The 14,818-nt window shown below is 38.9% G+C and overlaps 1 protein-coding gene across 9 annotated transcripts in view; it reads left to right on the top strand.

Moving 5' to 3' along the window:
• LOC128698541 (activating transcription factor 7-interacting protein 1) overlaps positions 1 to 14,818 on the top strand; it is a 109,017-nt gene that overhangs the window by 89,589 nt on the left and 4,610 nt on the right. For 6 of the 9 annotated variants that reach the window (XM_053790812.2, XM_053790814.2, XM_053790813.2 and 3 more), the window contains 8 exons: positions 1,646 to 1,813; positions 2,505 to 2,742; positions 3,710 to 3,937; positions 5,890 to 5,978; positions 11,216 to 11,299; positions 11,520 to 11,681; positions 11,991 to 12,096; positions 12,521 to 12,687. In XM_053790812.2, coding sequence (XP_053646787.1) covers positions 1,646 to 1,813; positions 2,505 to 2,742; positions 3,710 to 3,937; positions 5,890 to 5,978; positions 11,216 to 11,299; positions 11,520 to 11,681; positions 11,991 to 12,096; positions 12,521 to 12,687 — 1,242 coding nt within the window. The remainder of the gene's footprint in view (positions 1 to 1,645; positions 1,814 to 2,504; positions 2,743 to 3,709; positions 3,938 to 5,889; positions 5,979 to 11,215; positions 11,300 to 11,519; positions 11,682 to 11,990; positions 12,097 to 12,520; positions 12,688 to 14,818) is intronic. The other 3 variants (XM_053790818.2, XM_053790816.2, XM_053790815.2) reach the window with 3 other exon arrangements.

The raw sequence follows: 14,818 nt of genomic DNA, 5'->3' as shown, positions 1-14,818 counted from the left end.
ACAAGGTGCACGGCAGAAATATCGTGATAGTAAATCAGTAATCATATTCAAGGGCTGATTAGCCTCTTACTTTTACTAAATGTAACCCAAAGCCTATCCTAAACCCTTATCTTGAACATATAAGGCACAGACTGATTTTCTAAGACTGTGGGGAAAAAAGGCAAGACTCACATGCAGGAAAATACTGTAAGCTAAAAATATTCAAATTTTGTTGTTAAAGCAGCTTTACAGTACTTATATGAGTTTAGTCAAAGTTGAATTGTGGAGGTTGAAAGTGCCGTACCTGCACTCTGAAGGTTGGGAGTGCATGTTACAGTCCTAGAGGTGGAAAGTGCAGTGCCTGCACTCTGCAGGAATAGTGTGCATGTTAATCCTGGAGGTGGAAAGTACAGTGCAGGAATGGTGTGCATGTTAATCCTGGAGGTGGAAAGTACAGTGCCTGTGCTCTGAAGGAATGGTATGCATGTTAGTCCTGGAGGTGGAAAGTACAGTGCCTGCACTGCAGGAATGGTGTGTATGTTACAGTCCTGGAGGTGGAAAGTACAGTGCCTGCACTCTGAAGGAATGGTATGCATGTTAGTCCTGGAGGTGGAAAGTACAGTGCCTGCACTCTGAAGGAATGGTATGCATGTTAGTCCTGGAGGTGGAAAGTACAGTGCCTGCACTCTGAAGGAATGGTGTGCATGTTAGTCCTGGAGGTGGAAAGTACAGTGCCTGCACTCTGAAGGAATGGTATGCATGTTAGTCCTGGAAATGGAAAGTACTGTGCATGCACTCTGAAGGAATGGTGTGCATGTGGTTCTCAGGGTTATTTGTATTGGGATGTCCTCAGTTTTTATAACAGCTTTAAATGAATAATAGTGAATTTTTCTCTCTCGCTCTCTCTTTTTCTTTCTCCTCCTCTTTCTTGCTCTTTCTTGTATCAACCCTTCCTTGGTGAGACATGACCTATGTAGCTAAGAAAATATGTGCAGTACAATAATTTACATAGGACTTAGTATGGCGAAGAAAGAGCTGCTCTTAAATGCTTGGTAGCCATTTGATATTTTCTCAGCAATTTTATTAAAGGTTCACTGAAAATAACTGTTAAAATAGCTGTATGTTAACATAAATGGTTGTCATTAATATTAATACTGTCACCATTTAACTAGAGAAAATATTATAAGGGTTTATTATGTGAAAGAAATAACTGCTTATTGTATATTGTACAATCAAACACCACTAAAAATTGATTGTGCAAAATCACCTCTATTCCTGCAGATATGTCTGACATTGCAGCTCTTTATTGCAGATTTTGTATAAGTATCATTCGTGCCATTCTAGAGGTGGGATTTTGAAGTAGTAACCCTGTGATTTATTGGACTTCAGAAAATTAGGACAGAATCCCCTGGGTCAGTTGATTTGGAAACCACGGACAAAGTCTGTTTGTTACAGAATTTTCTATTATTGTTATGATTGTGGCAAAACAGTCTCATCTCTGTCCACCACAGTTGTCATTACTGGCCACTACTGTCTCCTGTTAGTCCAGTAAATCTAGAGTTTACCTTATACTGTAGTTAAATTTCAGGTCACCAGTTTTCTGAGAAGTGTTCAACTATTCCACATAGTTTGAATTATAACCTAAATTCTCACTTTCATTTCACAGATAAACAAAGGCATTATGCATGCCAACGGGAGTGGTGGTATGATCAAGACTATTGCTCCACGACCGTCATCGCTGGCTGGGGTAAGCAGTCCCTCTTATCCAGTCAAACCCTTCTACCTTGTGGGAAGTCAAGGGGGCTCACCACCAAATGTCACATTTCATACTAAGGTTAGCTTATGATGCAATATGAAAATAAGGAAAGCACTACTGTACCAAGGAGACTATCCACACTAGGTTATTTAATCTATTATACAATCTTGATATCAAAGTGACACTTTAAGTTGTTTCTCCCTTATATAATGTTTTTATTCTTAACTAGTAGGTTTTTTAAACCTTTTAATTCCAATTTTTATACTTAAGTATAAGTTGTGTTGACTAGATGCAGCGAATATCAAGCTTAACTATAATCTCTAATAAATTTATTAGTTTTTGCATATATGGACTGAAGTTAATTATCACAAAACATTAATGCTTTTTAAACAAAAAAATTTATTTGCAAAATGTATGTAATTGTTTCAAAATTAAGTGATATCCATTTCACACATTTTCAAAAGCCCCGGGTTATGCCGAGCGTTGCGGCCACACTGAAACTACAACTTCAAATTACTTGACAATTTGTAGTTGAAATTATATTTGAATAGTAAATTTAGGATAACTACTTGAAAATTATTTTTTGTTTTCTTATTCTTCTGCTGCTATTTCTTTTGTTGCAGCTAAATTTATTTACGTTTTTTGCTTCTGCTTCTTTTGTTGCCTCTGCTGCTGCTACTAGTTTTTGCTTGCTTCTAAATTTTATAAAAAAGAACTTTTGAGTACACATTTTTATCTGCATAAATAATGTTTTTGCTTTATTTTGCAGATGATTCCACCCACCAGTACCTCACAGAATCTTGTTGCACAGAGTGTAGGAATTTTTACTCCCCCTCAATCTGGTGTTGGTCGGCAACAGACAATAACCAACATAGCCAGTGCTGCGAGTCTTGCTGCTGTGGCCACCTCCACGTCCGGATTGAGTACTGTCCGACCGACTGCAGGTCAGATGCTCATGATGACACCCACAGGTGCCATGCAAGCATTGCCCAGAGCTTCTAATGCAGGTGAGTATCACCATTAGTCAGCAAACTTATTGCATGCATGCACATGCAATAAGATCACAGTAAACAGGCGATATCACAATATGCAGAACAACCACTGTGAAAAAATAGCGAAATTCCAAGCGCTTTCATGACTTCTCACATTATCAAGGAACTCTGATAATATGAGAAGTCACAAAGGTGCTTGGAATTTCGCTATTTTTTCACAGTGGTTGTTCTTCACGCATGTACGTGCATGTGTAGTGCGGCCTAAGTGTAAGTAGAAGTAGCAAGGTATAATTGGTATCCTGTGTGTTTTTGAAAAAAAAAAAAAGACACCAGCGATCGTACCATCATGTAAAACAATTATAGGTTTCCATTTCACACTCACTTGGCAGGACGGTAGTACCTCCCTGGGTGGTTGCTGTTTACCAACCTACCACCTAGGAACATGCTTATGCTATCATATATTATGCGAGCAATACAGCTAGGTGTAAAAAATGCATATACAGTACACACATTACTTACCTTATAGCGAGTGATGAATATATTTATTGTAGGAAGTCTGAATAAATGAAAACTGCTGTATTAGTGAAATACTGTAAGGCAAAGCACTGTACTCTGAAATGAAATGAGTCTCCCCCAGTGGATAAACCTCTAATAAATGTTTAAAGTGTTGAATATGTCTGCTTGTCTCAGTATGTACATTTTAAAACCCTTTACACATGTAAATTTTTAGTGATGGGTAGCATTTTTTGAAAATACAGGAACTCTGTAATATAGGAAGAAGAATGATACAACTCTGCCTATCACTAGGATTCTATAGTAATTGATACATCTCTAAACCCTAAGTCTTGGTAAATAATTACACAGTGTCTGATAAGCAGTGTAAGTATTTCAACTCCAAGATAGTGTATGGTATGTCTTAACAGCTATAGAAAACTGCCTTAAAATAATTCTGCTGAGGGCTAAAGATTTTGCTTTCTCCTAGGTGTGGTCAGCTCTGCTACAAGTGTTCTTCCTGTTGCTCAAGGAAGAGTTGTCCGAGCTCCCATAGGTGGATTGACCTCGGTAGTCCCATCAACAGGAACCTTATTAAGCACTCAGAGACCAGTGTTGTTACAAAACGACAAGGCTATCACAGGCACTACATCAGTCCTGCAGACGCCACTGAGTAGCAGAGGCAGTGGAGTTATTGACCTCACTGATGAAGATGAAGGTGAAGATAACATTTTTCTAAGCAGTATTATTTAGTTAATTTTGAATGAAATGAGTAGGCACTCTATATAATTCAGTGGGGTTATTTTGGTGTGTGATGTATGTGCACATCTAAAAAGACATCTATACAATGAGCAGTGAAGTGTGAGAAAGGTCACATTTTTGAAGGGCATCAGGAAACTGATTAGTCCAATGGAATTCTGAAAGTGAACAGTAGAGTACAATGCCTACACTGAAGATGAGAGGGATGCTATGATTTGAATTTTTTTTTTTCCTCTCGATAGCTTTCTCCCTCCAAGGTAGGGTGACACAAAAAAAAAAAAAATATCGCCACCATTCATTCAATAGCTGTTTTTCCAGAAATATGCGGACATCACAATTCAATTACCCTCCAACTGCAACACTGCCACCTCTCTTGCAGGGTGCATGCACTGCTCTTTCCACCTCCAGGACTCAAGTCTGGGTAATCCCTTTTCCTGTATACCTTCATAAAAGTTAACCTTTAACAGCACACTCATTAAAAAAACCATTTGTCTCCATTCATTCTTTCTAACATGTGCACACAAGCCTGCTGGATGCTCAAGCCCCTAAAGCTCAAAGCCTCTTTTACCCCCTCCCTCCATTTGTTCCTAGGATGACCTCTATCCTTCCAACCTTCAACTCTAGATTTATACACCCTTTTTGTCATCCTCTTCACATGCCCAAACCTCAGTAACCCCCCCTTTCTTATCCCCTTAACTGTGATCACTTTTTAATTTCTATGCTTCAAATTTTCTGCATGATATTCACACCACACACACCTCTCATATGTAGCATCTACCCTCCCCACTGCAACATTAGAAACCTTTGCCTCACACATGTATAAAAGTGTTGGTATAACTATACTGTGCTACATTACTTTTTTTTACTTCCATAGATAAACATACTGTCTATTGATACTTCAACACACAACCCACTTTTTTTTTTTCTCTTTTCTATGGTTCATCTCATTTTTCATAGATCTATCTGCTGACAGGTCCACTCCCAGGTATCTAAAAACATCTGCTTCCTCCATACTCTCTCCAATCTGATATTCAGTTCATCGTTGCCTTGACTTATTTATACCCCCCCTCAACCTCTTTTCTAAGTTATTGCCTATCTAGGCATATTTGAATTCCTTTATAGCTATTACAGTACTTTGTACACTCTGGCAGCATAACAAATCTTATGGATGACTAACCTGGCTTAATTCTCATTTAACTTGCTTACATATGGTTGTTGTGTTTGAACCTTATGTATTGTGACTTCCTCTCTGAACCCTTTCTTGGGTTCCTGTACTCCTTCCATCTATTCCATTTGTGTACACTTTTTATCAGCTTGCCTTGCTTCATTTTTTTGCTCTTTACCAGTTCATTCTTACAATCACACTTTTTTCTATAACACCAGCCATCTCCCACAATCACACTTTTTTCTATAACACCAGCCATCTCCCACTGAGGCAGAGTGACCCAAAAAAAATTTTTTCTTCTTTCTCATATTTAGTAATTTGTACATGAAAAGGGGTTACTAGCCCCTTGCTCCTGACATGTTAGTTGTCTCTTGCTACATGCATAGCTTGGAGGAAGCATTCTGCTCCACTTCCTCATGGAGTTATAGTTACACATATATTAAAAATGTTTGCGAGCCAGTGGATCTTAGTATTATTTATTCATGTTCATGGAGAGGCATTAAACCGGTAAAGATAATGCATGTAGGAATGGGAGATAATCAAGGTAGCTCCAGTTTCTAGGATCAAAATCCCTTCAAAACATCAATTCCCCCCATTCCCCTCTAAGATTTTTTGTTGCCTTACTTTTCGCGAGATTGTCCTGTATTTATTATTACTATACATGTGATGGCTATCATTGTAGAATGACTCATGACCTCTTGCATTTGATTCAAAATAGTCTGACATTACTTAACTTGTTTTTGCAGGCAACAGAAGACCCGCAGGCATTGTTCCTAAGCCTGGTACACTTGTCAAAGTACCAACGTCAGGCACCGCTCAACTTCTTCCTTTACAAGTGAGTTTGTTGTTGGTGCAGGATGTAGTGCTTTGAACTTTATAATAGAAACAGCAGTCAAAAGATTTTGCCTCTGATCATTCCTTGGAAATTAATGCACATACAGTACCTGTGAATGGCCTTCTCAAGCAAAAGTTAAGATATGTACATTTATAAACATTATCTCTCAGTCCACGGCAGGATTCAAACCTACAAACTCACACCTACACTTTGATACAGAGTGTGAAGGTTCAAATACTACTGTGGACTGAGAAATAATATTTGTAAATAATTTTGTCCGTTTACGAATTGTTAAGCACGTACGTTTATATACAGTTCATAGGCACAAAATAACACCATATATGTTTATTTTTCTTTGTACTGTAATATGGAGCAATATGTACTATTATTTCTATGTAATGGATTAAAATTTTTCCATAGACACAAGATGAGTCAAAAGAGTTATATAAAAACATTTTCTGGTTGTGAAGCATATTCTGTTGATGATTAAAGATTATTTGTTTAGACTTGTTGATAGTCATGAACACTTAGCACTGAAGGCTATGTTAATCAACTGCAGTAATTAATGTATTATTACAATATATACAGTATTTTATTTTTTACTTTTTATATAAGGGAGAGCATTCCCACCACTTTTTCTTACTAATTATGCTGAGAATTTCTGTAGTATAACAGCGCTCTTTAAAATGTCATTAAGATTGGGGATAGAATTTTGTAATTAGATTTGTTGACAATTTTCTAAATGGTTCATTTTGACAAGAAATTTTAATTTCAGCATTAACATGCAATCTGTACACCTCAATCTGTTATACCACCATTCACTTATTTGCCATATGGGTATTAGTTTTAGAGTATAAATAGACACTAAATAGATTTGGCTATCCTTGCTCACTATAATTTCATAAATTTCATTCTCATTTAGTGTAAAATAGCATAAATAACATAAATAAAAAAGAAATATTAAATCTTTATGTAATGTAGAAGACTGAAGTTTAAATTTTTATTACATATTAACTCCTCAGTACAATTTTTTGGGGGAGTTATTATTCAGCTTAGTAATACATGGCTTAGTAAATTTATTTGATGGAGCTGCATAACCGTTTGTACATTGTTTGAATTTGCAAATATGAACTGATGGATACCTTAAATAACCCATGTAAAACTAAAATTAGACTATTATCACAGTTATTATATAATCCAGGGGCTAGTAACCCCTTGTCCCGTATAAATTACTAAATTTAAAAGAGAAACTTTTGTTTTTCTTTATGGGCCACCCCGCCTTGGTGGGATACGGCCGGTGTGTTGAAAGAAAGAAAGAAGCACCTAACCTAAAGGGTCATACAGCACTGCAGGGAAGGAATGTGCAAAGGAGAAGAATGAGTGAGGGGTAGGGATGTACATTAGGGTTGTTGGAGGTATGGGAGCATCCAAGAGTAAAATTTAAGCCAAAGTTGGTGTAGAAGGCATGTAGTTTACTGTTACCCAAACAGCTGAACCTTTGAATTCAGGAGTCTGGAGTATAACTTTAGATTTCTTCATTATTTGAAAAGAGTGCCTTCACTCTGAAAAATGCGTGGGAATGCTGTGACTTGAACCGTCATTTAAACTGATATCTGCTCACTTTTAACAAGGTAACTAGAGAATGACTCGTGCTGAACGAATTTCCTTCGAGTTACCATTAAACTGACATTTCATTGACAGAAGATGCTGTGTAACATAATATTGCGTAACTTTAGTGGCAACTCATATATCATTGTGCACACCTGACACAAAGCAAAAGTTCATTAAACTTTAGATTCAAATTGGGTTGAAAGGAACTTTGTCATATCGAAAATAATTTGTTTTGTCTTTGTTATTAAACTGACAAACTGCTTTGTTGAATTTTAGTATTAGTTCAGTTTGAATTGTTCCAGTTAATTTAAGCCTGTTCACCACTACATTGCTTATTGTTCAGGAATGGTGACTTGTCTGCCATTTATTTTTATTTTATTATCACACCGGCCGATTCCCACCAAGGCAGGGTGGCCCGAAAAAGAAAAACTTTCACCATCATTCACTCCATCACTGTCTTGCCAGAAGGGTGCTTTACACTACAGTTTTTAAACTGCAACATTAACACCCCTCCTTCAGAGTGCAGGCACTGTACTTCCCATCTCCAGGACTCAAGTCCGGCCTGCCGGTTTCCCTGAATCCCTTCATAAATGTTACTTTGCTCACACTCCAACAGCACGTCAAGTATTAAAAACCATTTGTCTCCATTCACTCCTATCAAACACGCTCACGCATGCCTGCTGGAAGTCCAAGCCCCTCGCACACAAAACCTCCTTTACCCCCTCCCTCCAACCCTTCCTAGGCCGACCCCTACCCCGCCTTCCTTCCACTACAGACTGATACACTCTTGAAGTCATTCTGTTTCGCTCCATTCTCTCTACATGTCCGAACCACCTCAACAACCCTTCCTCAGCCCTCTGGACAACAGTTTTGGTAATCCCGCACCTCCTCCTAACTTCCAAACTACGAATTCTCTGCATTATATTCACACCACACATTGCCCTCAGACATGACATCTCCACTGCCTCCAGCCTTCTCCTCGCTGCAACATTCATCACCCACGCTTCACACCCATATAAGAGCGTTGGTAAAACTATACTCTCATACATTCCCCTCTTTGCCTCCAAGGACAAAGTTCTTTGTCTCCACAGACTCCTAAGTGCACCACTCACTCTTTTTCCCTCATCAATTCTATGATTCACCTCATCTTTCATAGACCCATCCGCTGACACGTCCACTCCCAAATATCTGAATACGTTCACCTCCTCCATACTCTCTCCCTCCAATCTGATATTCAATCTTTCATCACCTAATCTTTTTGTTATCCTCATAACCTTACTCTTTCCTGTATTCACCTTTAATTTTCTTCTTTTGCACACCCTACCAAATTCATCCACCAATCTCTGCAACTTCTCTTCAGAATCTCCCAAGAGCACAGTGTCATCAGCAAAGAGCAGCTGTGACAACTCCCACTTTGTGTGTGATTCTTTATCTTTTAACTCCACGCCTCTTGCCAAGACCCTCGCATTTACTTCTCTTACAACCCCATCTATAAATATATTAAACAACCACGGTGACATCACACATCCCTGTCTAAGGCCCACTTTTACTGGGAAAAAATTTCCCTCTTTCCTACATACTCTAACTTGAGCCTCACTATCCTCGTAAAAACTCTTCACTGCTTTCAGTAACCTACCTCCTACACCATACACTTGCAACATCTGCCACATTGCCCCCCTATCCACCCTGTCATACGCCTTTTCCAAATCCATAAATGCCACAAAGACCTCTTTAGCCTTATCTAAATACTGTTCACTTATATGTTTCACTGTAAACACCTGGTCCACACACCCCCTACCTTTCCTAAAGCCTCCTTGTTCATCTGCTATCCTATTCTCCGTCTTACTCTTAATTCTTTCAATTATAACTCTACCATACACTTTACCAGGTACACTCAACAGACTTATCCCCCTATAATTTTTGCACTCTCTTTTATCCCCTTTGCCTTTATACAAAGGAACTATGCATGCTCTCTGCCAATCCCTAGGTACCTTACCCTCTTCCATACATTTATTAAATAATTGCACCAACCACTCCAAAACTACATCCCCACCTGCTTTTAACATTTCTATCTTTATCCCATCAATCCCGGCTGCCTTACCCCCTTTCATTTTACCTACTGCCTCACGAACTTCCCCCACACTCACAACTGGCTCTTCCTCACTCCTACAAGATGTTATTCCTCCTTGCCCTATACACGAAATCACAGCTTCCCTATCTTCATCAACATTTAACAATTCCTCAAAATATTCCTTCCATCTTCCCAATACCTCTAACTCTCCATTTAACAACTCTCCTCTCCTATTTTTAACAGACAAATCCATTTGTTCTCTAGGCTTTCTTAACTTGTTAATCTCACTCCAAAACTTTTTCTTATTTTCAACAAAACTTGTTGATAACATCTCACCCACTCTCTCATTTGCTCTCTTTTTACATTGCTTCACCACTCTCTTAACTTCTCTCTTTTTCTCCATATACTCTTCCCTCCTTGCATCACTTCTACTTTGTAAAAATTTCTCATATGCTAACTTTTTCTCCCTTACTACTCTCTTTACATCATCATTCCACCAATCGCTCCTCTTCCCTCCTGCACCCACTTTCCTGTAACCACAAACTTCTGCTGAACACTCCAACACTACATTCTTAAACCTACCCCATACCTCTTCGACCCCATTGCCTATGCTCTCATTAGCCCATCTATCCTCCAATAGCTGTTTATATCTTACCCTAACTGCCTCCTCTTTTAGTTTATAAACCTTTACCTCTCTCTTCCCTGATGCTTCTATTCTCCTTGTATCCCATCTACCTTTTACTCTCAGTGTAGCTACAACTAGAAAGTGATCTGATATATCTGTGGCCCCTCTATAAACATGTACATCCTGAAGTCTACTCAACAGTCTTTTATCTACCAATACATAATCCAACAAACTACTGTCATTTCGCCCTACATCATATCGTGTATACTTATTTATCCTCTTTTTCTTAAAATATGTATTACCTATAACTAAACCCCTTTCTATACAAAGTTCAATCAAAGGGCTCCCATTATCATTTACACCTGGCACCCCAAACTTACCTACCACACCCTCTCTAAAAGTTTCTCCTACTTTAGCATTCAAGTCCCCTACCACAATTACTCTCTCACTTGGTTCAAAGGCTCCTATACATTCACTTAACATCTCCCAAAATCTCTCTCTCTCCTCTGCATTCCTCTCTTCTCCAGGTGCATACACGCCATGTGGGCTAAATTCTTTTAAGGAAATAATGGCATGATGGTAATTCAGTGAATGTTAGTAAATGTGTTATCTTTCTTGGGTCATCCCACCCAGATGGGAGACTGCCATTGTTAAACGAAAGGGTAGGCAAGTGTACTTCATTGCCACTGTTGTGATATGTGTACATATAATCAATAAAATTTAGGTGGAAAAGAATTCTTATGAAAATTATGCCAAAGTAAACAGTGTTGAATTAAGATATTGCTGGGCAGGTTTATGCTCAAAGCTAAAATATGTGGCATTCCAAAAGGCTAAAATTTTAATTTACAATTTGTGACCTTTAAGCTAGCATGATTGCTATCAAAATTATAGTTTGTCTTTAAAGAGAGCATTTTGTTCATCTGTTTTCAGCAGGCAGGAGGTGTTGGGCAAGTTGTCCTGCTTCCACAAATGTCCGGTGGGCAACCCACTGCGGCTCTTATTGTTAGTCAAGTGGTGAGTTACTCGGTTGTCATTAATCATTTTAATGAAAATTGAAAAAATGAGCAATTTGATATATTTGGAGTTGCTGTTTAAGTTGTAAACTTGCTTTTTGTTTGGTTTTAATATTTACATTTCTTACATTTGAATAATATTGGATTTTTATGTTTTGTTTTCAAGAATGTTTATTTTCCTGCGCCAAGAGTGAAGGTTAACAATTGTCCGTTTATTTTAGTCAACTGGAATGACGACGCTGGACAGCATGACAAACCCAACCGTAGCTCAGGCTCGTATAGGTTCACTAGGAAGCCATACAACTAATAACTCTCGTGTTATGGGGTCCGTTGTAAACACTGCACCTAGAACCACAACATCTACCTTGCCCCAAGTTACTCAGGTGGGTTTAATGACAAAGATGTCAGGACTTTTTGCTTGAGAAATAACCATTCTCAATAGGTGCAACACCTAGAGAACTGGAATATTTTAAATAATGAAATCATGCAAATAATTATAGCAGGATTATTAATGATCTAATTATCAAATCTTGCAAAATGCTTCAGTGTCCTAAGGCAATGTGGATGCAGAATACAGTAAGTATATGTTGTAGGTGATCCTTATTTCAGTTTTCAGAATTTCCAGTTTTTGGATGATAAAATTCCTGAATCTTGTGACATTAGTTAGTGAATTTTTTTTTTAATCCCCTCAGATGCGGCATCCTGCCCCTCTGCCAAGAACACCATTCCAGCAGGTGGGCGGCTTATCTAAAAAACTCCCTCCTCAGCCCACCTTGAAACTCTCACACAAGGACAGCAGTAAGTTAAGAATATATGTGTGGGTAGATAAGCGAAGGAAATTAGGCCAGTTTTTGATGAGAAGTTGAACACTAAATGATATTTGGTGCATTGAAAAAAGTATTGTAATGTCAAAGTTTCGTGTGCAAACATGCAGATTGATGTAGGGAGTGAAATGCCTTACTTGGATAACGTCTCGAGGGATCATAGTTTTATTATTTTTCATTGGTCTGCTTATGGTAGGAAAGTGATTAAAGTAGAAAGTAAGTGTTATCAGTGCAAAGGAAAGAATTTCATAAAGGGCAACTCCATTGGTTCAGTTAGGCAAGGCATTCTGTCAAAGTTTAAGTAGAAGTGTCATCTGCAATAAAGATCAGTTTTAATTTCTGACTAAATGAATGCAATAGTCACATTATTGCTTGTATGACATCACAATTTTTTCCAGGTATTGTTCTTTCATGGACCATGTCAAAAACTGAAGACCATGAGGCTATTGCTAGTTACCAGCTATATGCTTATCAGGAAGGTGCTGCACCCCCAAGTGCCAACTTGTGGAAGAAAGTGGGAAGTGTAAAAGCCTTGGAATTACCTATGGCTTGTACACTAACACAGGTGAGGACAAATTTATCTGAGATTTAAGGTATTTTGCATGTATGAAGTAAAGATTAACAATAATCCTCCCTGTCTGTTTTTTTTTTTTTTTTAACACTGCCGTTTCCCACCAAGGCAGGGTGGCCCAAAAAAGAAACACTTTCATCATCATTCACTCCATCACTGTCTTGCCAGAGGCATGCTTACACTACAGTTATAAAACTGCAACATTAACACCCCCTCCTTCAGAGTGCCAGCACTGTACTTCCCATCTCCAGGAATCAAGTCCGGCTTGCCGGTTTCCCTGAATCCCTTCATAAATGCTACCTTGCTTACACTCCAACAGCACGTCAAGTCCTCAAAACCTTTTGTCTCCATTTGCTCCTACCTAACACACTTGTGCACGCTTGCTGGAAGTCCAAGCCCCTCACACACAAAACCTCTTTTACCCCCTCCCTCCAACCTTTCCTAGGCCAACCCCTACCCTGCTTTCCCTCCACTACAGATTTATACACGCTGTCATTCTATTTAGTTCCATCTTCTCTACATGTCCAAACCATCTCGATAACCCCTCCTCAGCCCTCTGGATAATAGCTTTGGCAATCCCGCACCTCCTAATCTCCAAACTATGGATTCTCTGCATTATATTCACACCACACAGTGCCCTCAGACATGACATCTCCACTGCCTCCAGCCTTCTTGTTGCAATATTCACCACCCATGCCTCAAATGCATACAAGAACATTGGTATAACTATACTCATACATTCCCCTCTTTGCTTTCATGGATAAAGTTCTTTGTCCCTGCAAACTCTTCAGTGCACCACTCGCCTTTCTCCCCTCATCAGTTCTGTGACTCGCCTCATCTTTCTTAGACACATCTGCTGACACGTCCACTCCCAGATATCTGAACACTTTTACCTCCTCCATATTCTCTCCCTCCAATCTGATATCCAATCTTCTAATTTTTTTGTTATCCTCATCACCTTACTCTTTCCTATATTCACTTTTAATTTCATTCTTTTACATACCCTACCAAACTCATCAACCAACCTCTGCAACTTCTCTTCAGAATCTCCTAAAAGCAGTGTCATCAGCAAAGAGCAACTGTGACAACTCCCACTTTGTGTTATTCTTTATCTTTTTAACCCCACACTTCTTGCCAACACACAAGCATTCACTTCTCTCACAACTCCCATCTATAAATATATTGAACAACCACAGTGACATCACACATCCCTATCTAAGGCCTGCTTTTACTGGGAAATAATCTCCCTCTTGCCTACACAAACTAACCTGAGCCTCGCTATCCTCATAAAGACTCTTCACTGCTTTTAGTATCCTACCTCATATTCCATACATTTACAACATCTGCCATATTGCCCCCCCCCCCTATCCACCCAGTCATATGCCTTTTCCAAATCCATAAATGCCACAAAAACCTTATTACCCTTATCTAAATACTGTTTACCTATATGTTTCACTGCAAACACTTGATCTACACACCCTCTACCCTTCCTAAAGCATCCTTGTTCATCTGCTATCCTGCTCTCCATCTTACATTTTTTTTTTTTTTTTTTTTAACAAGTTGGCCGTCTCCCACCGAGGCAAGGTGACCCAAAAAGTAAGAAAAAATCCCCAAAAAGAAAACACTTTCACCTTACTCACACATAATCACTGTTTTTGCAGAGGTGCTCAGAACACAAAAGTTTAGAAGCATATACATATAAAGATACACAACATATCCCTCCAAACTGCTAATATCCTGAACCCCTCCTTTAGAGTGCAGGCATTGTACTTCCTATTTCCAGGACTCAAGTCCGGCTATATAAAAATAACCGGTTTCCCTGAATCCCTTAACTAAATATTACCCTGCTCACACTCCAACAGATCGTCAGGTCCCAAATACCATTCATCTCCGTTCACTCCTATCGAACACGCCCATGCACGCCTGCTGGAAGTCCAAGCCCCTCGCCCACAAAACCTCCCTTACCCCTTCCTTCCAACCTTTTCGAGGATGACCCCTACCCTTCTTACTCTTAATTCTTTCAATAATAACTACCATGCACTTTACCAGGTATACTCAAGACTTTTTTTTTCTCTCAACAAGTCAGCCGTCTCCCACCTAGGCAGGGTGACCCAAAAAGAAAGAA

The sequence above is a fragment of the Cherax quadricarinatus genome, chromosome 88, assembly GCF_038502225.1.
Source record: "Cherax quadricarinatus isolate ZL_2023a chromosome 88, ASM3850222v1, whole genome shotgun sequence".
Classification (NCBI taxonomy): domain Eukaryota; kingdom Metazoa; phylum Arthropoda; class Malacostraca; order Decapoda; family Parastacidae; genus Cherax; species Cherax quadricarinatus.
Note: the sequence above shows the minus strand (reverse complement) of the source record. Positions and strands in the feature narration are given on the sequence as shown.